General features: G+C 42.1%; 2 protein-coding genes across 2 annotated transcripts in view; one reads left to right on the forward strand and one right to left on the reverse strand.

The window, feature by feature from the left end:
• Positions 1 to 7,317: 7,317 nt before the first annotated feature.
• Positions 7,318 to 24,699, forward strand: part of hs6st1a (heparan sulfate 6-O-sulfotransferase 1a) — a 78,048-nt gene continuing 60,666 nt past the window's right edge. Inside the window, exon 1 of the mRNA XM_034110807.2 lies at positions 7,318 to 8,142. Coding sequence (XP_033966698.1) covers positions 7,643 to 8,142 — 500 coding nt within the window. The 5' untranslated portion in view covers positions 7,318 to 7,642. The remainder of the gene's footprint in view (positions 8,143 to 24,699) is intronic.
• LOC139432904 (uncharacterized) lies at positions 21,453 to 24,251 on the reverse strand. Its single transcript, XM_071201653.1, has 7 exons — positions 24,241 to 24,251; positions 23,880 to 24,159; positions 23,608 to 23,788; positions 23,409 to 23,485; positions 23,134 to 23,314; positions 22,471 to 22,662; positions 21,453 to 21,709 (listed from the first exon to the last, which is right to left on the reverse strand). Exons 3-7 carry the CDS (start codon positions 23,774 to 23,776, stop codon positions 21,453 to 21,455), a joined length of 876 nt encoding a protein of 291 aa, XP_071057754.1. The 5' UTR covers positions 23,777 to 23,788; positions 23,880 to 24,159; positions 24,241 to 24,251.

Consider the following 24,699-nt stretch of genomic DNA (forward strand, 5'->3'; position numbering starts at 1 on the left):
AATCGCTCTGAGAGGTGGACATTTGTTTTCATGTCCAGAGATGATACTTTGGCATGTCCATTGCATAATTGAAACAGAGCTTTGGTTACAATCTGCTCATTGCAGAAAGGCAATACTGAAGCCAGACTCTGCAGCTATCTTTGGAACAACATTTATTTGCCAATCCGTCATGCCAATAATTTTTAATTGACATGATGCGGAAGTTGAGTTAAAGGGTAGAGGCCGGTCCAGGCTAAGATGAAACAGATGAAACAGAGTAGAAGAGGGAAAGCAGGACTCTGAGTTGAAAACCGCAAACAGCCCAGTAATTATTGTTCTTTTATTTCGAAGGAGATAAGCGGTGTGACAGAGGAGAGTGTCGATTTTTCTCTGTGGGAACCTTATGTGGCTTACAATGAAAGGCGGAATGGACGAGGTGAAGGGAGAGAGAGTGGTAGAAGAGAAAGGGGAGAGCAAGGAGGAAAGAGAGTGAGACAGTGTGAGGTTACGCGGCCTCCATTAGCCGTCCGTTGTCTTCCAAGAACTGGAGCAGTAGCTAGATCAGATAACACTCCACTCAAACAAAAAGCTTTGGTTATTTGAGTCCTCTGCCATTGTACCAGCTACATTTCCCAAGGCAAATGTTGACAGAGAAAATTGATATTGATTGCAATATTATTCTTCACTGATCACAAGGCATTTCCTTCACCAAAGTCTGTGCTGCATTCACATCAGGGTGAACCACTGTTTAGTAAAGTTGATATAGAAATTGACTTTATTTTAAAGATACACCTTTTTGCACAACAGTAAAGCTGCTTAAACAATTAAACATACCATTAGAAAACAATTGTACTCACTTTTCTAAGTAAATATATTTGCCATGCCCAACAATAACAGCGTTGGTGATAATGTTTCTAGATACATCCTCTTTTGAATTCAATCTTGCCTGTGAGCCATCAGCTATTGAGCCTGAGTAATCTCCACAATCAATACCCACTCAGTGGCCAGTAAACATTAGACAGTGGTTATGCGCAGCATTTTAAATACAGCCTTAATCATTAACAACTGCCTTGTAACATGAGATAATCCAATTCCCTAGACACACGCCTATGGACTTTAATCCCTCATGTCTGTGAGAGAGAATTAAGTATTAAACCGGACACACCCATTGAAAACATATGTCCTCTAGCAAAATGTTCAAGGGTCAACTTGTCACTAGAAAATAACAACCCTGCAGAGAAAAATACAGCACACTCATGCACTCATAAATGTGCGTGTACACAGAGGAATGTTTGAGCACTGTTAAACAAAAAACACGAGGAAGTTTGAGGCTGGAGTATGCTTGGAACAAAATAGTGTCACCAAAACTACTTCGATAAGGTTTGTACATGGCCAAACTCAAAAGTGGGGCGACTGCTTTTGAGAGACGCGAGACGGGATGATCTGTACAATCGCACCCCAGAGGCATTCTTCGTGTTGTACTTAATTGTACAAACAAAAAGAGTTTGAAGTACAAATGAAAATAGTTCAAAAGCTACACCTGAATTACTGCTGCATTTAGGGGCACGTTGTCGGATTGTTGGTTTACTAAAGGTACAAAAACTGCCAGACAGATCCCCCAAAACCCAAAATCAGAGCAGTGTAGAGGGACAGTGTTTCAGACAACACTTTGTTGTGAAAGGTTTCTTTTCATCTGCTTTACTGAAAACCACATTGAGGATCGAATGAAAAGATAAAGTTCAAGTAAGGTCAACTTTCTTTCAACCAAAATGTATTTATAGAATGTTGTAATTAATTCCCCTAGACCTAACAACAGATCCTTTGACCAGACCAGCATAATGATTGTATGTATTAAATGTCCTTGTTAAGGCACTTGTTGGTTTGTCTTTGGTCAAGTCTTGCGCAATTAAGTCAAGACGGTGAGCTAGTTAAGGCAGTCAACTTGAGCTACAATAATACACATACGAAAGGCATGCTTTAACCCTTCATACCACCAATCACACACATTCTCCTAAATATTGCCCTCTATTTAGGCAGCACGGTTTGCCGTCTCTGCAATAATGCCATGATTTTGCACCAGTGCAGAAGTTCTGCCCCACCACAGCCCCAAGAATCCACCTGTAGGATGGGGAAAGTTATTTTATCACTATTCAATATTTTATGTCAAAAGATCTGAGTGATGAGGCTGGAGTCTGGACACCAAACTCTGACCATATGCTGCTGTTAATAAACATTTCAAACATGAATCGTCTTTCTGAATAACAATCTTTTCCTGACCTTTCCCATAATACAATACTACTGTTGACTTAACCTAAACCACCCTGCCTGCAGCTTTCTTGATATGGTCTCCAAGTCTATTCTATATTTATTTACATAATAATGCAAACTCACGCACAGATAACTGGTTGACATGTAAAGCGAAAGCATGCAAACACACCCCTGTATGCACACATTTACATTCCAATAGCATACATACTCACACGGGGGTGTACACAAACTCAAATCATGTAATAACACACACACTCAAACTTCCTTAGTGTACACTGTTTGTCAAATACACACACTCAAACACTAACAAGCTCAGAGATGTAGGAAATAGATGGCGCCCAGTTTTGTTTTCTTTCCACAGTGTGCACTTCCCGCTCAGGCAAATCCAAAGAAAATATTTGTGTCTGAAACACTCCGAAGGTTCAGGGAATAATTAGTTTCATGGCTCCATGATGAAAACAGTTTGGTTAATTATTTTTGACTTAATTTTTGCCTGTTTATTTATGAAGAACAAACAAATACGCTGCTGAATTCCCCCAAAAAATTAAGTTCACCACAGAGTTAGGAACATGTATTTTTGTGTGTTAGTTGTAATACCCTACTGCCTTTTGTTTTTTTGTGTTTTTCCATCAGTGGAATGCATGATGTGTGTGTGTGTGTGTGTGTGTGTGTGTGTGTGTGTGTGTGTGTGTGTGTGTGTGTGTGTGTGTGTGTGCGCGTGCGCGTGCGCGTGCGTGTGTGTGTGTGTGTGTGTGTGTGTGTGTGTGTGTGTGTGTGTGTGTGTGTGTGTGTGTGTGTGTGTGTGTGTGTGTGTGTGTGTGTGTGTGTGTGTGTGTGTGTGTGTGTGTGTGTGTGTGTGTGTGCAGACATAGGGCTGGGAGTAGACTCCTCAAAATCAAGACAAAGATGCAAGCTGAGTATAAGCATGAGAATGAGCTATAATCTCTCTGACCTTCTATTTATATTTCTAATTGTGGGAATGATAGGCCTCATACATTTGTGTCCATGTACTATATGTTCAGTTTTTTGTTTGTTTTCTCTTTGAAATATATATGTGACTCTTATTTCATTATCACAAGACAGAGTTCATTGATATAAGCCTGATGTACTTATATGATTCTGTTTTCTTCAAGTTTGTATTTTGTTGGTCGAACGCACTTATTGTAAGTCGCTTTGGATAAAAGTGTCAGCAATGTAATGTAATAAATATGTGCCTGGAATACATTCTAAGCATAACAAAACAGACAGCAGAAGAGAAACAATGTGTTCATATGCGAGACACTGAGGCAGGACATAATACACAGCTCAAAGCCTCTGGAAACAGTGTGAAAATATCCGTCTAAACAGGATCATTATGCAAAAGCACCAAATAACTGGTTCCCATGATAAACAGACTGTCATATCTCTATACCCGAGCCAGAGGGCAACACACTCTGTGACATCAATCTTCTTTAAGTAACGCCGCTCATAATGACACTGCGCTTGGTGGGAGCACAACACACACACACACACACACACACACACACACACACACACACACACGCCAACAGCCCTTCACAAACACACACAAGTTAACACTCACAAACACACGGTATTAATATTCTCAGTCGCTTTCTCTCTGTCTCACAAACGCAGCAAGGGTTGTCACACACAAGCACTCTTGCAAAAATCTCCCAGTATTTAACACAACTTGGTAATGCCAGGGGCGAGGCAGAAGTCATAAGCATGAGTGTGTTTAACAGCAGTGTGACAGGCGGATGCTGCTTCAGTGTAAGTAAAGAACATGTAAATAAGCAGGGTTGAATTATTCAAGACTGAGACCGGCACACACGCTGACTGGCTGCCCTCGCCCGCTCAGCTCAAGTCGTGCTGGGATCATCTCAGGAAGGGAAGGCACAAAGGAGAAACAACTGTATTTTTCCATCAAGGTGCTAAACAGTCCAAACACTGAGCCAAGCAGGAGTTTGTTAATCGGCAAATGTTGTTAACTCACATGGCATGACTTTAAATTCAAGGTTTGGTGAGGTCCTGGTGGTGTGGTAGCCATGGCTGCAAGAAAGGAGAAAGAACAGAGGAGTTTAGTGTTTGATGCGACCAAAAAGGTGAGGAGAAAAGTAGTTTGAAAGATATCTTTTTATGGAGTTGATTTTGATCATAGAGTCAACTAAAAATGTCAAATTCTTTGGTTCCAGCTTATCAAATGCAACACTTCCTGCTTCTGTACGTCTTATATGACCTTTAACTACATCTTAGGTTTTGAAACAGTTTTTTTAATTAACTAAACCATCAGAAGACACACCCTGTGTTCTGGGAAATTGTTTGAGTAGCAGTCACCATTTCAGAGTCTGTAGAGCTAATAATCGAATAAATCACTTTATCTCTCTATCTCTCCACATGTCCTGTCTGTATCTAAACTCAAAGCGGAGGCTGGATTGACCGACTAAGTAATACAAAGGTTATTGGCTGGGGGCCCCGTAGCCCCCACAATACCAGGCCAGGGGCTCTGTCGGTCTAATCTAATGAATTGGGGAATATGTGAAAAGTAATCTAAAAACGACACTTTTAACAAATTAATATTCAGAAAATCTCAATTGTATCGGTGTGTATTAGTACAACCTCTTAGATCCAATGTAAACCTGGGTCTTGATCAAGAATTTAGCACTAAACTGTCCAACAGAGGCTAAATGACAAAACATAGTCTAAATAAAATGTCAGACAAATAGACGTAAACACAACTATATTCTATTTACAAAAAACAACACAGAACAGCAGTGAAGCCTCACATTTCAGAAACTAGATTGAAGGAGCACAAGGAGGATAAACACATAGGTGAAAGGCTGTTGGAAAACCTCATCATTGAAAGAGGAATGACTGCACACAAACCAGACATTTATAAAAATATGAAACTTTTTTGATCGCACTTGGATCTTTCAATCAACAAAAATGGGATGTGACGGAGATTGAAAACATATGTTTACACTAGAAATGTGTCTTGAGTTGATGCATTCCTCTTATTAAGCTGGCACCAGCAACATGTCTAGCTCAATACACGATGTTAAAGGCTTTTTAAGTTGGAACTAATGGCTTTACTTGTGCCTTATAAATCTAATTCTTTATACACTTATCTACAACTCATTATGACAACTTTTGGGTTGCCAGGATGTGAATAATTCCTGATAGGTGATTGACCTTGAACCATAACCTAAAACAAAGAACACTGGAGCAAAATCTATTTATTAACACATTATTATTAACAAGTATACCCGCAGACTTGATAGATTATTAGAAAATGTAAAACCAACAAGCATTTATTAATGGATTACCAACAGTTTTAAAAGCATTGTTACAAATAGACAGTAAACACTGATTGCATAAAGGGGGTGACAACGTATGGTTTTACATTTAAAAGGACAAGCAGGGAAACTAGTTTTTATAGATGTCAAAGTATTTATGTGGAAATGCTGAACATCTGGCCCTCTTATAAAACTACCTGAGATAAATTATAAGTTATGACAGGTTTGAGGAAGAAGATGAGCTCAGACCTTCAGAGATCCACATACAACTGGGAAATCAAGGCAGCTGAAACTGTGAATACGCACATGGGCAATTGCAGCCTGACTAAACACACTTCACATCGTCAACCCAAACCACTCAAAGTGAAAATAAACCCTCATCCCTTACCAACCTCATTTGCCATCAGCCACAACCAACTGCTGCTTCACACCCTCGAGTCTGCTGATTGGGCTGATCTCACTGATTGAGCTTCATTTAAGAAACATGTGGGAATCTGGCCTAGTAGTTTACCAAGATTACACGCAGGCAGTCATTCGGCTCTGCTGTATTACCACAATAAACATCTGCAATAACAAATGTCTGAAGATATTGGAGCTAAACCTCGGGGGTACTGGTGGAAAAAAAGAGCACAGTGTCAGCTTAGTGGAGCCACTCTTATCAGAACAACATCCAGCAGTTGAAACTCTCTCTTTCACTCGTATATGTGATTAGTCAAAACATTTTTCGACAGTAATCGCCCCTGGGAATCGCATAAATATGCGTGACAAGTTGTTTGACTGCATTACAGAAGAGGCAGCAGGGCTCAGTGCTGACCACCAGCGGTAGATAGGCGAGAAGCAACGTGAAACATATGGTTGATCTCATGGTTGTCGGACATTTTGGACTTTTGGAAACAGTTTAGAGGGGTTTTTTAGCACTGAAACTGATGTTAAAACGTTTGTGTTGTTTTGGTGTCTTGTCTTATTGTAATAATTAATAATTATATTGCATTCATAGGAAATAGTTCATCATCTATTTGTTTTGTTACTCTTGCTTTCTTTATAAATGGATCCACATGGACTGCATTTAGTTCCACATTGCATTCAGCAATATAATAATTTTGTGTGCATAAAACTAATATTATTTGTACTCCAGTCAGTTGTGTTGAATATAACCACAACACGCATATAATGGTATGATGGGGTCAATGAAAGTTGGAAATTCGGTGGTCTGAAACTGCTTATGTCTGATAACAATAGTTTTATTTTTCGACACAAAATGAATAATGATATTTTTGAACTCTTTTGGAAAATAGAATAATCTTTCTTGCATTGTAATGTAGTCTATATTGCTGAAAATATGAAAAAGTCACTACACAACCCCTTTAAAAATAAGCTTTAGATGATAATAATGCTTGGTTCACCCAAAAGTCGGTTGGTAATACTTTCAATTGATGGAGTTCATTGCAAAATATAAGATGCATCATTAACTCTAGAAGTTACCTGCATTGGGTTTTGTTGTCTTAAACTATATAGCATGAAATGTGTTTTAGTTGCATACTTCTTATACAAATGGCTGGGCTGCCTATCCACTACTAACAGCAGATTTGTACTCACAACTCAGAATTTAATTCACAATGTAGCATGAATATATCTATCTTTTTAAAGTCCACTTGCCATTGTTTGCCAACGGATGACGCGGTCGTTACGTGTGAACCAATAAATTAAAGCGACCTTTTCCCTGGGTTTTCAGTGAGAGAGAGCGAGCGAGAGACGTTGAAAAGGTAGGACTCGCGCTGCACCCTGGGTACATAACTCCATGGTGATGCAGTGAGCCTGTTGTGTGTAGAGACTGGAAACCAAAGTAAAGTAAACGGGGGAGGGTCGTCTACGGGGGGCTTTCATCGAGTTACAATGCGTCTTTCACGGTGTTGAACGGTGTCGGTGAACGATGAGCCAACTTCGCCGGACGTCTCGAAGCGGAATGAGCGACTCTTGAGCCCCGAAAACGAGTGTTTCTTGGCGGGGGGAGAACGAGCATGCAGAAGCCGAGCGCCCCGCTCCCTGCTGTCGGCTTCACTGGGAAATGGTAGCGTACTGTCGGCACCGTACTTGGAAGGAACATGGTCGAGAGGAGCAGCAAATTCTTGTTGATCGTCGTCGGATCCGTGTGTTTCATGCTGATTCTCTATCAGTACGTGGCTCCCGGGGTGATCAATTTTGGCTCCCCGCACGGTTATTTCACGGAGGAAGATGAGGGGGACATCTTTCCCACTCCGGACCCCCACTACGTTAAGAAATACTACTTCCCTGTCAAGGACCTGGAGAGGACGATCGATTTCCAGATCAAGGGAGAGGATGTGATAGTGTTTTTGCACATCCAGAAGACCGGGGGGACTACCTTCGGCAGACACCTGGTCCAGAACGTCCGTCTGGAGGTCCCCTGCGACTGCAGACCGGGCCAGAAGAAGTGCACCTGCTACCGGCCGAACCGCAAGGAGACCTGGCTCTTCTCTCGGTTCTCCACCGGCTGGAGCTGCGGCTTGCACGCCGACTGGACCGAGCTCACTAACTGTGTGCCGGGGGTCCTCAACAAGAAGGAGAACAAACAGAAAAACCTAAGGTAAAACTGAGCTTTCTTCACTGGAGATTATGAAGACATGTGGAGTGTGTGGTTAAGGAGATAACATGTATTCAACAATTGGGACTCAATAGTTACACACAAATTGTTTTAGGATTATTTATCCCTTAAACTTTGAAACTAGGTTACATCATGTCATTTTAGATTATTGAGATCGGCAGAAGGCTCTGTAGAGAAAATGTACTTAGGGTGCAATAAGGTCACTGTCCTCTCACACTGCTGTGACTGGTGCTTCTGTTGCATTAGATTGAAATAATTTAATTGAAATCCAACTAATATATAATTATCAGGTCATTAATATTATTTATCTACTCTTGACAGTTGCTTTTTACACATCTTTGTCTTGTGTTCAAAGCAGTATTTAATGCAGGCTTTCTCTTCTGGAAAGACATTCATAATAGGCATGATCTAAAGGTGGATTTTATAGAATTTCTTCTCTCAGAATATTTTTCAACTTTATGAGTTTGCAGCCATTTTTTTCTTTTTTACACCACAAAAGAATAGTAGTGATAACAGAAAGGATACAACTCACCACAACGTAATATAATAAAAATGCTGAGATCAACAAACACAATTAAGTTCCCACAAGGTCGTAAAATATGTCATTGGTTGCTATGTTCTCTCAAATCAAAGGTTTTCTCCCACCGCGTTGGACAGAGTTATGATGCGATGTTATGCTTTGATATAAAAGGCAGACCTCGATGAGGCTGTGCATCTTCCTGAGGCAGTGGGTTGATGAGAGATGCTGAGAGACAAATCGACATTTCCACATTGCGCTGTCACAAATGCCACAGAGGCTCTACAGTGGCTCTCACAATTGTTGATAAGTGCCAATATCAGGCTGCCCTCCTCCCACTGAATCACACACTTGGATTCGGCTGAATTTATTTCAGGCATGGCGAGCGTAACACATCAAGGCAACATTTCCTCTCTGTAATAATCCCTTGCATTGACTGCGAGCTATCCAGACACTACACGTATTCTTATTAAGTTATAACCATTTATTTTTTCCGCGCCTCCCTATTGTTGTTTCCACGATATTGCATCCTTCAGCCAGACATATTGACGGCTGTATCAACTTCCATTTCACTGCACTCTTGTGGTTAAAGGGTATGCTTGTTGAATGGGTTATGTGCCTTTGTATTGCCTGCCCTAAGCTCGTTCAATATTTTATTTTGGCTTTGCGTGATCAATAGGACAAAGGGGGTTATAAATACATGGGAATTTAAAGGAAGAAAGACGTTTTTTTCCGCCTCTCTGCCTATCTGTCTGGCAGCCAGGCGCATGGAGATGTCAGGCCGGCTGCTCTGCTTCCCATGGCTGCTCAAACTGGGGATCAGCTCTGCAGCCTGGACAGGGCTGGGCTGTGTCGGTAGGGGGGAGAGGGGGACCCTGCGGGGGTTTGGCTCCGCACTAATCCGGGTGATTATTACTGCTGGGACATACACACACACTAGCGCTGGTATTTGCTGCTGGCGTCAGTACTGATTCCCGTGGTTTCCCCTGGTCAGAGGTGATAACGTGCCCGGCCATTCTGCATGGCGAGCCGAGATATCACAGTGGAAGCAGGATAAACAGCCTTTCATCACTTTGTGAGCACTGTTCCAAAGCCTTAACTAATGTGTGTGTCTGTGTGTCTGTGTGCACCTGAAGAGGCAACAGAAAGAGACAGGAAGACAGTGCGTATAAGTCGGAAGTCTAGGTATGCATGGGAGAGGATCTCTTGCCTCCGGTATAATCGACTAGCCCTATCTCTGCTGACAGCAGAAACAAGGGACTACAAGCCTAATAGCCCCCTGATGAAAAACAATGCTGCTCCATATTATGCAAAGCTTGACTTCCAAAAAAAAGAAAAGAAGTGAATCTGCAATAATGAGCTTTGGAGAGAAACTGGAAATGCACTCTCTGTTCCCCTTCCTGTGTTTGCTGCTATTTTCTGTTTCGTTGCCTGCGTTTCTCTATATGTGCTTTGTCTGCGTTTGTTTAAGTCTTTGTGTCCCTCATTGTTTGTCTCTCTTGTATCACTGTAGTGCTTATTTAGGGACGTTTGTCTTGAGGGCCGTAGCACTGTGGTGAAAGTGTGAAGAAGATCATCTGTGTTTACAGAACGGTGGTCAGGGATTTCTTGGCGCAGGTACACAAAGCTTTAAGATCAGCTGTGCGTATTGTCAGTGCGGTGGAGATAAACAGTCTGTAGCACCAGCCAGTGGTTCTACGTGTCTGACTGTGCACACTCCGGGGGAAATGGTTTGTAGTTGCGTTGTTAATTAGGAGGAAGAGCAAAGGGCCTATCTAAAATCTTTGACATTGCAGCAGTAGTGTGGCGCTATCCAGCATCTCTCTGCAGCTGTGTTCCCATCCAGCTGTCAAGTGCATTTTACACAAACGTTTTAAAAGCTGCAAAAATCAAATGTGAATTAGGACCGTTTCCATGTGCTAGATTCAAGCACATAAATAGGTCTGGATGTCAGAAAAACATCTATATGGGGGGGGGAAACAAGTCAAGAACAGACACATTTATTCAAGTGGTTGGGCAAGTTGTTATTGACGCCATATTGGTTTGCTTTCATTCAATGATAAAAAAAAAAAAAAACCGTGCCGATAATTATTTTCATTATTGGTTAACCATGACTGAAGAATGGCAGGAAATGGTAAAAAAGTGAAAGTGCACATCCCCAGTTGGCAATGCATATGAAGACATTTGAATTGCTTGTTTCCTCTGATTAAATCAAATCAAGACATTAAATCATATTCACATTTGAGAATAGGGAACCAAGTGAAAGGACAAATAAATAAACTTGAATCGATTATCACATTTCTGCAAAACCGTATAGTTCAATAGAAACTAGTGGTGCCCGATAATTATCGGGCCGATATTAGGAATTATGACATCATCCCGATAAACCCGATAAAAGTATTAATAGCCCCGATAATATACAATATATCTTTTGGGTAAAAGAAAAAAAATACTGCGGTGTGGGTGGATTGGGATGAGGGGCGCTTGTTTTTCCCTCGGCTCCTCCCGTTTTGCCAGTACTGTGGTATTAGTGGTTTAGGAAGAGGGGAGTTCTTCACAAATCCAGCTCTCCCTAACTCATGCCTGGCTGTGACGTAAATGGTGTGCGGCCATGAAGCCAGGACAGTAAACAAACATGTCGTCGGTAGTATGGGACTATTTCAAAGTTTCAGAGTTGGATAGTTCGCTTGCTATTTGTATTAACAAATGCAATGAAGAAGTTCCACGAGGAGGGAAAAAGGCAACGAGCTATAATACTTCCAACCTGATTAGTCACCTGAAACATCGCCATCGCTACGATGGCGTGTTAAAAGCGTACGAAGACGCCTGCGCTGCTAAACTAGCGGCGAATCCAAAGCCAGCTGCAAAGGCACCGGGGCTTTTACCTATCGACGAGGCTTTTGAAAAAGGCAAGAAGTTTGCCAGAGACGACCCCAGGGTTAGTTTTGTTCATAGTAGTAATGCTCATGTCATTTGCTCACTACTAGTCTTTTTTTTACCAGGTGTGCAAAAACTACAGGTACATTTAATAAATATATATATATATATATATATATATTATATTATTATCGGTCTTGAGAAGCAGGAAGTTATCGGTATCGGTTTCAAAAAACCAATATTGTGCATCCCTAATAGAAGCACTCGACTTTGTTTGGCTTGTAATGCAGAATATAATGACAATGTTAGCTCACCAGTTGCCATTTAAACAACAGAGAGACAGCCAGTCTGACATTTAGGTGATTTTCTTCCAAGAACATCTCCGAGTCCAAACCCACTGCTGAACTGTTTTGTATCGATGGTGTAACATTTTGTAGGCCCTGTTGTTGTCATGGTTGTATTATTTATCGATTCTACAGATGGGTCTGTATCACTGAGTATTGCGCTGTTTTTCAAAATGTTTCTGTTCAAAGAGAGCATAAAATGCTTTCCGAGACAGAGGAAATTGGATTGAATGTGGTAGTTTTTCAAATTGAGAATGTCACAAATTGTAGAAGGGGGGAAAAAATGCTACGATGGATTAGTCTTGGTTTGGTCTGGTGACAAATGTGTCAGCTTTAAAAGGAGGCGCAGCGAGCGGCAGTGAGATGAATGGTTGGTAATAGCAGAGACAGGTCTGTCTTTGATCGGTGATGAGATGCGATTGAGAGGAACAGTGGCATTGTGGGAGAAAATAACTCTCATAACTCGGCAGAACGCCACTCAGAGTAGATCTGTCATTCCCCACCTCTTTATTCAGTTGTAATGTTCTTTAGTGATCCCATGGGACACACTTGTACACACTCAAATAGTGGTACACACACCCTAATGAGTATGTGATACAAAACAGACTCAGCCCCTGATGCAAGGCCGGTGATATGGGCCTTCTAATTGGTTAAGGAGGTATCTATCTACCACTTTACTCAAATTAGAGCCACACTTTCAGACGGGGGATACCATCTGTCCTGCGCGCGTGTGTGTTTGCGCACACATCTCATCATGACTGTGTGTGAGTGTCAGTTTTTAATCCTAGAGCGTCTTAGTAAGCGAAGTGATGGGGCTAATTTTACTGCCTCTATCTCGGCCCTCTCAAATCACTCTCTTCTTTTTCTCTCCCGCCCCCTCTTCATCCCCTCTGCCTGCCTTTAAAACACTTTCCCTCCCTTCCTTTCCTCCCTCCTTCCCCCTCTGATGGTGTCACTCTAATCAAACAGCAGGCTTGCTTTCCGCTTGGTGGCTTTATGGCTGGGGGGCTCACTCTCTATCTCTCTCCTTCCCTTTTTCTCCTCCTTCCATCTCTGCCCACTCGTCTTCTTTCTCTCCTTTGCCATCTTCCTCTCCTTCTCCATCCGAGCGTGACTACCGCATTAGAGGAAATGTCTTTTCATGGAAGATTTGCTGCAATTTCCAAAATGGCTGCTTTGCCTAATGGACAACTGCCTTGGTTCTAATGAATGATTACATGTATGGGTATGAGGGAAAGGGGAGGGGGAAGGACAGCTGGGGCAATGAGGAGGGAGAGAGAAGGAGATGGAGGTGATGAAGAACGATATGAGGAAGACGATGGGATGAGTGTGGGACAAGAGGAGAGCTGTCAGGGAATGATTGAAAAGATAAAAGATGGGGGGGGGGGGGGGCCGTTTAGTTTCATTGCTGGGGAGGGGGCGCGTCAATTAGCACGGTTGTCAAGCACTGGGCATTACTCTTCTTTCAATAGGTCTGTTTCAGATTCACAGCACAAATCACTGCACTCCAAGATGGGTGTGTGTGTGTGGCGTGAGAGTGGATGCGTGTGCATGTGGTAGCTCAGCATGGTGCCGTCAGACAGCCAGCACAGCATCCAGATGAACTTGGGAAAGCTGATTGGCATATAGTAGAAATGCGTGCATGTGTTGGTGTTTATGTGTGTATGAATGCGTGCTCATGTGGAGCCAGGCAGGTTGGTGTTAATCCAATCAGATTAGCCGGGTTTAAGCGCTGCCGGCCAGGCCCTCCAAAGCCGGTTACGTCCTCTCATCCTGCGACTGCGATTGCACCACGATCCAACATTCCCATATCCCTCCCGCCAGTTATTCCCTGCTTTAGCTCATATCACCTTCACTTATGGGGAAAAGCCTTTTAGTCTTAGTGATAATCAGGCTCCGGTGGGTTTACCAGTGGAGATCTAATACTTTACTTCGTCAGATTTATGTCAAGTGTGTAAGGAATGGGAATTTAAAAAAGGCATTGAATAACATTTTCTATCTAAATTAACACAAATGCTTTATTAATTCATGTTTACATTAAGCAGAGCATTGGTACCTTAATGGCCTCTTTAGTATTTCTGTCTTCTGAAAAATACCCGATATCTTTTTAATATTCAGCAACACCCAAGAATGTGTCCTTTCTGTTGTAGATATGTGTAAAACACAATTATATTGGCGTTCTATGTTGTGACAAATAGAACCATATAAATTCTGCTAATATAAAAAAAATGTAAGCAATAAAGCTAACATTAGATTAGCACTCCGACGGCAGAGAGTGTAGTGAAGTAAGTGGCTCTTCAAGTGTTGTGCTCTGCCCTTCACAATATAGTGAAAAGATGGCCGACTCACACGCTATCTCACACATTAAAGAGGTGAGATATCGCCCCTATGTGTTTTCCTCCTCAGTAGCTTGAGGCGAGTGTTGACAGGCCCCTCTCAGCTTCACCACTGCTTCCCCCTCGAATACAAGAGTTCATCTCAGGTTCAGTCTCAGGTCGCCGTAACGTATAATCCAGAATCACAATTCAGAGTTGAGAGAATTTAGCTCAAGAGGATATGTGGATACCTCAGTCGGCCCCCTGGCCAAACGCACAGGGCTTCTAGTTTGCCTTGAGTTGTAGTTGTTCATCATGGACCAAGCCTGTGCCTGTTCCTTCTTCATGCCCATCTTATAATTTTTGGTGACACCTAGCCATTTCTTTTTCATGTCATTGATTCTCTATGTTGTAATTTTATTATGTTTAATTCTGCGCCTACGCCATCTATTGCAGGAACAAATTAAATAAATTAAATGTTTTATTGATTGCCACAATTTTGCAGCAGACAACTGTTTGGCTATGGTTATTCAGAGATATCCTCACTAAGGCCAATGTGGTGAAAAGGGCTGATTATCAGATTATGGCATGGATTTTTGAGTTCTTTAGGAGGATCAGAATTCAAACTCAGGGCCACTCCGCTTTGCCCCAGCTGTTTCACCTCAGTGCATACTAAAGACGGGACAAGGAGACCCGCTTGACCGTGGACGGCTGTCTCTACGGGGAGTCCATGATGAGTTATCTTTGCTCTGCCTGCAAGACCTCAATATTGATTAGCCCGTATGGATCGCAGAGGGTCTTTCATTGATTGATCAAAGTTGAATGACGCCGACATTGAGCAGATCCTTTCTGGATCGGATCTGGCTGTAAGCACAATCAGAGGACAGATGGGGAGATAGGGGGAAAGAAAAGCAAGAGTGATGTGTTTCTTAATCATTACACAGCCTCTGTGGCTCTGTGTGTCACTCTGTCTCTTCCACCCTCTGCTGCAGACTGTCAGATGTCCCCCCCAACCCTCCTCCTCCTCCTCCACCAAAGTGATTCTGCGGCCCTGTAGACAAATAACCGTGCGGCGAATGATTAGCAGACATTTCTATGGCTGGTAATGAGGGGCGCTACGCTACAGCAGCTCCGCCAACAGGATTACCCCCTATTGATTAGCCTAGCCTAGCATTAGCCGTGCTAGCTAAAAGCAACTGAGCGATTAGTGGGCAATTATATAGTGGTTAATGAGTGGTGCAGAGGAATGCTATGGTATGCTATCTATGAGAATGGGATTACAGGCAATTAATCAGACAAGAGGCTAGCTGAAGTCATTAGTGGGCCCAACAGCAAAGTCTGCGGCTGATCCTAGTTCCTGGTTTACACATCCGGTTTTGGCCTTTCTGCGTCGTCATGTGGTCTTTTTTCGACATATTGTCTTTACTTTATCACGCCCACCCCATGGCGCCCTATCCTTTGATGGCACTCCCTGTCTTTTCCCTGCTTCCCTTCTTGTGAGACGGAGAAGGACAGAGAGAAAGGAGAAAGACATCCCCAGGGACCGCTCTCTGCATCCATTAACAGCACTGTCTTTTCACGTCCCTGACTCTGACAAGTCCAGACAGGATGTGACCTGCAAGCTACTCCTCATCTCTCAGTCTGAGCGGCTCTCATTTATTTGTAAACAAACAAATAAATGCATACATTTTCTGCATGCGTGTGTTTAGGAATAAATGCATCTATTCATGAAGCTGATGGGTCTGTGGGAGCATGTTTGTATGTGTGTGTGTGAGAGAGATGGCCAACGGAGGAGGCATGTGAACGTAGAGGAGAGGCTGACAGGCGTGTTAATTGAATTGTGGGAAAAATGCAAATCCCGTACTGCCTCTTTGAATTAGGGGGAGGAGTTTTAACTGATTGGGACTGTCTCCTCTTTGGGAACACACACACAGTAGACTCACTTTTACCAAATCCAAAAAAGAGAATGAATGAATGATGGCGTTGTCTGCATCTTTCCTCGCCTCAGCCTGTCTTTTTCCCATCACTCCTCTATGCCCATCATGCAATCCCAGTTTTTCAGTGTCTTTTGTCCGAGTCTATGTATGTATGTGTGTGTGTCTGTGCATGCGAGCGTCCCACCAGAAGAGATAACATGCTGATGCCATTCACGGAAAGACAAGTGCGAAGGATTCTTGGTTCTGCTACACTTGGTTTGTCTGCTCTGCTCCAGGGCAGAGCTGTAGATCACCAGAGTTGCTGTGTGTGTGAATGTCCTCGGCCTCCATTTGTGCATTCAAGCAGGGGTTGCGTGTGTGTGTGTGTGTGTGTGTGTGTGTGTGTGTGTGTGTGTGTGTGTGTGTGTGTGTGTGTGTGTGTGTGTGTGTGTGTGTGTGTGTGTGTGTGTGTGTGTGTGTGTGTGTGTGTGTGTGTGTGTGTGTGTGTGTGTGTGTGTGTGTGTGTGTGTGTGTGTGTGTGTGTGTGTGTGTGTGTGTGTGTGTGTGTGTGTGTGTGTGTGTGTGTGGAATTTGTCACTATGGCTTACATTGCTGTTCTGTTATGTGTCTTTTCCTACCTGGCGCTGAATTATATGAGGAAAATAAGCAATTACGCTTTCTGACCAATATTGCTTTTGTGATTTACTTTTTTTTTCTTCTATAATTGGATTCTAGACATTATAGGTTATCTCCATTGTATGAAACAAGAAAAAGTTTCTACCAAGCACAATCAAATGTTTTCTAACACAAAAATAATTGGTAAACTCAAGGCAGAACCTTGAAGTAACCTCTCTGTGATACTGAGTGATGCGTCTTCCTTGAAGAAAAGCCACTACAGCTAAGCATAAATAGTACAGACTTGAGCATACAGCACACATATTAACCAGACAGCTGCCATATTAATATGGGCTCAGAACAGTCTCATAATACACACATGCGCACAGAAGGATTCACACTTGTATTTCATGATCCGCAAAAGGATCCACACTTGTATTTCCGGATCCACACTTGTGTTTTTCAATGCACACACCCATGTATTCCGTTTCATATACATGTAAATAAAATCCAAATACAGAAACAAGTTTTACATGTGTATTTTTGATCCTCACATATTTGTTTTCCGTTTAAATCCCCTGAACCTGCAAACACAAACCGCTTCCTGTGCACGGATCGCTGTGCATTCGTGTGTGGGTTTTTTGAGACTCTCCTGACGGTCAGCCGATTCGTACTTGTAATTATTTCTATCTATAGCCAATCAGATGTCTCCTCAATTCTAAGCCAATCACATGAGCGCGCCCCCACGAGGGTAGATTTCTTGCGTTCATGACGTAGCGATTCATGTACGCATTTTGCGCAGTCCGGAGCTGACAGCTCCATGGAGCCTGCCTGCAGGCGCTAATCTCAGGACACATCCACTCTCAGTACAGCGCCACTTTCCGAACAGGAAATGCACGCAAATACAAGCCTTTATATTATTAAGGTACAGCGCCACTTTCCAAACCATTGATGAATGCTTGTGTACACAAAAACGGAAGGCAAAACCGTTTTAAATGTGTGTTTCCTGTATGGCGAATACAGCTGCTTTATTTATGTCTGCATGAAGTTGTTGTGAGTGTGGAGGGAGCAGCTACAGGCTAGCTTAGCCTAATCGATCAGTGCACTACGAAGCCAGTGCTAGACAGTGACCTGTTAACGGGGGGAGCCCCGCCGGTCATTATCGGCCGATATTCATTCTTAATAGTTTGTTCGGTGCTCTCTATAAAGGCCGATCAGGAGAGCTGGATCTGATCGATATGGACATAAACGCGAGTGAAGTATAACCGGACGCAAGAGAGAGATCAGATCAGCTGCTGAGTCTGATGGAGACAAGCTGCTCTGCATGATCACCTGATGCTCCGCCCTCTGTTTAGCGAGCTGACCGGACTGCGCAAAATGCGTATATGAAGTAATCTTACCCTCGTGGGGGCGCGCTCATGTGATTGGCTTAGAATGAAGGAGACATCTGATTGGCTATAGATAGACAAAATTACAAGTACGAATCGGCTGACCGTCAGGGGAGTCTCAAAAAACCCACACACGAATGCAAAGCGATCCGTGCACAGAAAGCTGTTTGTGTTTGCAGGTTCAGGGGATTTAAACGGAAAACTAATAAGTGAGGATCAAAAATACATATGTAAAACTTTTTTCTGTATTTGGATTTTATTTACATGTATATGAAACGGAATACATTTGTGTGTGCATTGAAAAACAAGTTTGAATCCTTCTGTGTGCATGTTTGTATTATGAGACTGTTCTGAGCCCATATATTAATGTGTAGTTATCCCAATTCTTAGAATAAATAGTTATTAATGACAGCTGGCTAAGCTTGTTATCTTTATAGCTAGCAAAATTGTTGCCAATTGTTCTTTCATTAACTTTTATTACATGTGATTAAGACATGATAATTAATGTAATTTGAAATGCCGTTTTACGTGATCTCAAGTAGGGTTTTGGATTGAATTGATTGTGTTCCACACACCAGCGCTCCGGTTAAACATGCACCCAATCCTCTAATGTAAGCAGCCGATTTGGTCAGATAAGAATTAAATAAATATGTCACTTCATCTGGAAATCTCGACACGTTCCATTGTTAGGTCAAACTTAACGGTAAAAAGGTAGGACAGGCTCCTCTTGTAACGGCATTAAAGAGCAATTGACAGAGCGAGGGAATGCCACCCTGCTGAATGAAGGTCAGTGTTAGAGCTAATCCATTTATACTATTCTTAGTGTCTCTTCGCCCATTTGTCTCTCACTGTCCTCCTCCTCTTGACCCCACAATGCACTGTGGATCTCGGGCCACAAGAATGTCGTTTTCACCTTTTTTATACTTTCTATATACTCCGATTTTTCCTTCCTCCACCTCTGCTTTTCCCTCCATTCCCCTTGGTTCTCTTCTCCCTTCTCTTCTCCCTTTCGCTCTGTCAAAAAAAGTTTCTCTTCTTCATCCTCCTGCTACCACCCTGTCGTTTCAGGTTCCCAGCGCGTGTCAGCTTCCTCCAGAGAGAGGAAGTGATGTGTCAGGAAGTGCTTTTATCTGCCAGTGATCTGATCTGATGTGAGATTGAGATAAACACAGTGTAGCTCTCTCTCTTACCCTAGAGAACCGTACAATTGTGAAGCCGTTATTTTTTTCCACGACTGCTTTTCCCCTAGTGTGCACAGACTGAAACAGCTGGTGGTCTTGGGGTGATTGCAAAATTACAAAGAGAATGTGTCTTTGAAACCTGTTCATCCCCTCAACTCCTTTTTGAATATGCAGTGAAACCTGATAAGAGAAGCACAGAAAATGGTCTTGTAACATTTAAATCCTCAGATTGATCCCCCCCCCTGTAGACAGTCTTGTGTTGTCTGCCAGTGTCTTTGAGAGAGAAACTGAACCTCTACCTGCTACCATTTTTTCACATTTTATGTAAGCCTCACAAATGAATGCAGGTAAATCTATTGTATCACTTTCGGGAGCACTTTTGCATGCAAAGTACAACGTTGTGACATTCAGATGACACGCACAGGAAAAAGACACAAAATATATCTATATTTCAGATTTTACCATAGGGTTGTCCTAACAAGCACGTAGATTGGCTGTTAAGAGTTTAATAGGAAGGGAAAACCTAATCCCACTCAGGCTACACTATTTTCAGACGTCAGTGCCTTTTAATTTAAAAAGCCACCGTGTGCTAAAGTAGATACACAGAAGGAAGGCTAATACACATTCATCAACCACTCTAAATGTCAAACCAAGCCACATATTATCTAAATATCTTATTTTCCAGTTTCTCTTTGTATATTGTATGACAAGGTTATTTAATAGGGGAAGAGAGGGGCTGTCCTTCAAGTAATGGACGCACATTCGTCATAATGCGTGAAATGCTCTTGAGCAATCCCTACTAGCCCCATATAAAGACTTTCCCTCTGGGAACTGAAGCTCTGTTGTTTTCTACCTCATTCCTCTACAAACAAGCACGTGAAGTCTTCCCAATTCCATGAGTTATAACTTAAAGGTCCCATGGCATGGTCCTTTCTACTGATCATAATACAATTGTTGAGGGATATTACAATAGAAAAATACTGTGCAATTTTCCAAACTCAGATTGGTTTCTCATACATTATCTCTGTATAGTATGAGTTTTCACTCCCTGTGCTAAACGGCTCGATGGAGTTCCTGCCCCCACCCTCCTGTGCGTCCAGTGTGCTCCGATTGGTCAGCTCTGCCACTCTGTTCTGATTAGTCAACCACCGGAGAGGCTCTGCCCCTGTTGACATCTGCCGTAAAGTGGTTAACGGGTACTTAGCAACATAGCAATACTAGATTTGAGAATCGATAGAGTTATATAGCATACAATGGCGTATGGAGCATACAATTTCGAACCTCGGTTCGATCCTAGAATAGACCAAATCGCGAGTCTTGCCTCGCCGTTCACTAGAACAGACCAAACAGTGTCATTGTGGTACGTTTTTATCTAGTATATGTCTTACATTTCAGATGACATTGGATGTACCTACAACTGTTGTTATTTAGATGCCGTTGTGGAAACTGCGCTTTGATGCCAAGTGACGGAGAAAACGTGTGCTGCAATAGCATAAGAAAGGTAGCCTAGCTTAGTTACATTATGTCGGCAGCTAGCTGAAAACACCAACAGTAGCACACATACCAAGATATACAGCATAGATATTTTTCAAGTCAATAGACTATTATATGCACTTTTATTACTTCCTTAGTAATTGAATGTTTATTTTGTAAACCTTTCCCATAGTTGGTTTAATTGCTAAACGTGTTTTGTAACACATCTTACCTTCATAGGTTGTAACACGCATGCTGCAAGTTCCAGAACCCATTAACTGCATGGTTGACCACCCAGGACTAGAGCCTAACTGCTTGAACCCATACACCCTGCAGAATCTCCACAATATTTATAAATACAGTTTCGGACCTTTGACAAATACAACGGAAGAAGAGTAAGTTATTGTTACCTGTAATAAACTACTACCGTTTGATGAAAAATCAAATCATGGTTTGCTATATATGAATGATATGTTATAGGAGCAAATAATTCAGGAAAGAAAGGCTACTAAGTATTTCCATCAAACTTTCTTTTTACAAATGTACAAAATGTGTGAATGTATATTTATACACTGTACATCATCCATTCCTCTCCTGATAGGCGTTTTCGATATCTTGCGTTTCGCAGCTTTGTAAACTGGTGCTGGGGATATTTAGGGCGAGGCATCAGAGTGGTGATTCCGTCGTGTGTTGTGCTCCGGATCCGCCAGGAGTTTCCAGATCTGGCTGGACAATATGTAGGATTTCGACCTCCTTTGGGGGGAAACGGGAGAAACGGCTGACAATCATTTCCTCCTTGGGGGGCCTGTCAAATTGAGTTGACAGGTCCTCTGGGACGTGGATCCGTTTCAGCTCGTCCACAAAGGGTGTAGGGTCCAGAAAGACTTTGTGAAACACAAGCCTCGTCAGCTCATCCACATAGACTGAAAAAGAAAGCACTGTATAAATAATTTGTTATTGTTATTCACTTTTTGTATTTAATGTAATACTTTTATTGTTCATTGTATCTTTAATCATTTGAAATGTAAGTTCTGTTATAATAATAAAAATAAAAACAAATATTTCACAACTTAGGGTCGTTCTTAACAGACTTGACCGTACACTCTCCCCTCTTTGATTTTGGATAAGCCAATTTAAAGACAAGTTTTCCTGCAGCAGTTGTCGCTTGGTCACGCCCAGCATTCTCGTTGTGATGCATTGCTGCTAGACACAACCTATAGAATAGCAAAATAAAATGAAACTTTGTGTTATGACAGAATAAAACCCTCATGCCACTAAACAGTGACTGTGTTATAAGATGCTACAGAATAAAGTATACAGTGTATTACCTGCACAACATTCCAATGAAGGGGAAAACCACATTATTTTGGGGTAAAATGCAGAATTAAGTTGTGGAAGGACTCCAGGGATGCGGTCTGGTAGTGATGGCTTAGCTTTAGCACATCTTTGAGAACTCTCTTGTTGGTGAGTATCGTTTCAACTCTGGCGAGTGTTATTGAGCCTTGAGTAAAATGACAGACATTAGGTAAATCACCAGCACATTAGAACATTACAACAATAATTTGCCATAACAACAATGTTATATTTACATTCTATATTGTTGATCTTATGAAGGAAGTGAAATATTGAACTTACCACCTTTTAGGTAAGGTTTATTTGCATCGCTCCTACAGGATGTGTGCACTTGGGGAACAGGGGGTCATCATGCACGTGAACGTTTTGTAGGTGGTTGACCAGTGACTGCCACCTTCTCCGGCCCCGAGGTTGTGCTCGTCGCACTCCAGTAGACATGGTTTTTTTATGCTGCGCAGCCACCTCTTCAACTTCGTGTCACAGTCCTTGTTCTGTGTAAGTTTCAGAAGTTTCTTGGACAAACCTGATTAAAAAAAAAAGCACATGCACAAGTTAATATTCAAGCCATAGTGTGGAAATGACGTGCTGTGATGGACAACATTCAAGGGTGTGGTGGAAATTCCACACTTCATATATCATCAACCATAACATACGATAATTGCCTGTCAGTGCGACACCCTTCTGTCTGAAAACATTTCATAGCCAGGAAACCTCCACACATATTCATATCACTGTAAATTCCCATTCTAAAGAGTACTCACATTATCCTAGGATTAGTGAGTGAAATGTAATTTACAAGGAGAAAAGGTGCTGTGATCAAGTGGTCTGGCAGGCCAAATTGTAGGAGATATAATGAATGTATTCAGACATTATGTCATGTCTGCTGCTGATTAGAAGCTCAGGATAAATTGCATAGTAAAACAAAGGAATATCTTAATAAAGGACAGTGCCTCTGATTTGGTATTCTTCCATTACAACATATAGGGATAAATACCTTTTTCAAAGTGCCACACATCATAGAATTGTTCGATGTTGCGTTCCCTCAGGTACTTCTGGATCTGCGGATGACGGTCAGTCACAATGTACTCAACCGCCAAATCCTTTGACTCCAGATGATCTAGGCATCTTTTGAGTCCCTCCTTTTCCATGTGGTAACTACCACCAACTTCATTGCTCTGTTGGGGAATAACAAATAGGGCATACATACACAGAAGCATGCATCAACAGCCAGCAAGCCTAAAATGATAGCACCCAGAAAGAGAATCACACCTGAACACGCTGGAAGTCCAGAATGGTGTTGCTTCCCAGGTTCATGAGTGTGTAGCTCCCGAACTTAGCCGAGTGTCCTGAAGAAAATATAATACAGGAGGTTTCAAGGCTTTTCAACAGAACTTCAATGGATAAGTAGATGAATTGTAATATACACCACTAACTCTGGCACTAGACTGTCTTGTCTGTTTCTGCTTACCTGGAGAGTCTGCTCTCATATCTCCTGCAACTGCGACCTTTCCTCCCTGTTGTTGTAGATTATCGAAATTCTGCTGCTGATCAGTGTTCCACTTGTGGATAATAGCAGGCTCCAGGTAACTCTTAGCATGCCTCCTGAAGGTCCCATACCCGATGATCTCCAGCTGCATGGCTCTGCATATCTATGAATAAATAGAAAAAAAGGAAACGTTTTTGAAAAAGTCCACTGCTGTCATTTTTCATATGCTATAGATGTTAGAGATGGTAAAATACCTTTCGTAGTTGGAAGAAGGAACCCCCAGTGAAGTATGTAGCAGCGGATAATTGTAAGTTGCCAACCGGGGTACTTCCGATGACGGGCTGGCTCTCCCATTTTCTGAAGTAACTGCAGTTTGAACAACGCTGTGTGAACGCCACATACTGTAGGTCCCCCACTTTTCTTGTTTGGACATCACAGTCTGTCTTACACACCGGACATTTTTCAAACAGCTGTCTGAGGCAGCTTTCAAAAACAATGTACTTTACGTCACGGTGCGTGGATTGTGCCTGTGGTCTAATGTAACGAAACAAAATTAACAATACGTTTTAGATTTCAACTCTGAAAAACAGTAATAGTAATGTGTACCAAACTTACGATACGTCGCATTCTTCTACAGTATAATCAGGGTGGTAACTCGAACCCAGTCTCCTCAAATTCTGTCGACGTCTCTGCTTGTTCCTCCTCCAACTCCAGTCGAGGTCTTTTGCGAAGTCCCAATCCTGGGCCCTTTATTGGTCTAGAGGACAAGGATTTCTGTGTAGGTGGAAGTTTTAGTGTCAACACTTTTGAAAGACACCGTGGCCTGGATGCCTGTTAATAAAAAGGGAAAAGTGCATAAATACTATGTACATTAGATAAGACACTAATACATTGTAAAAGGCCAACAACTTGTGTACATCTGACAGATTAATTCATGAAAAATGTACAAACTACAAACAGCACTGTATTTCTTGTAGTCAACATAACAGTATTTCTGTGATATACAATAATATCAAATAAGGTTTTATTTATAGAGCACATTTAAAAACGATTTTTGGTCGAGCCCAAGTGCTG

This window comes from Pseudochaenichthys georgianus, chromosome 22 (genome assembly GCF_902827115.2).
Source record: "Pseudochaenichthys georgianus chromosome 22, fPseGeo1.2, whole genome shotgun sequence".
NCBI lineage: Eukaryota > Metazoa > Chordata > Actinopteri > Perciformes > Channichthyidae > Pseudochaenichthys > Pseudochaenichthys georgianus.

What these genes read in the sequence shown, in the direction of transcription:
- LOC139432904 (XM_071201653.1), bottom strand. Translation starts at nt 23,776, where the DNA reads ATGCAGCTGGAGATCATCGGGTATGGGACCTTCAGGAGGCATGCTAAG. An exon ending in TATGAGAGCAGACTCTCCAG is followed by an intron (nt 23,486 to 23,607) that starts GTAAGCAGAAAC and finishes TATTTTCTTCAG; the next exon opens with GACACTCGGCTAAGTTCGGG. An exon ending in TGTGTGGCACTTTGAAAAAG is followed by an intron (nt 22,663 to 23,133) that starts GTATTTATCCCT and finishes TTTTTTAATCAG; the next exon opens with GTTTGTCCAAGAAACTTCTG.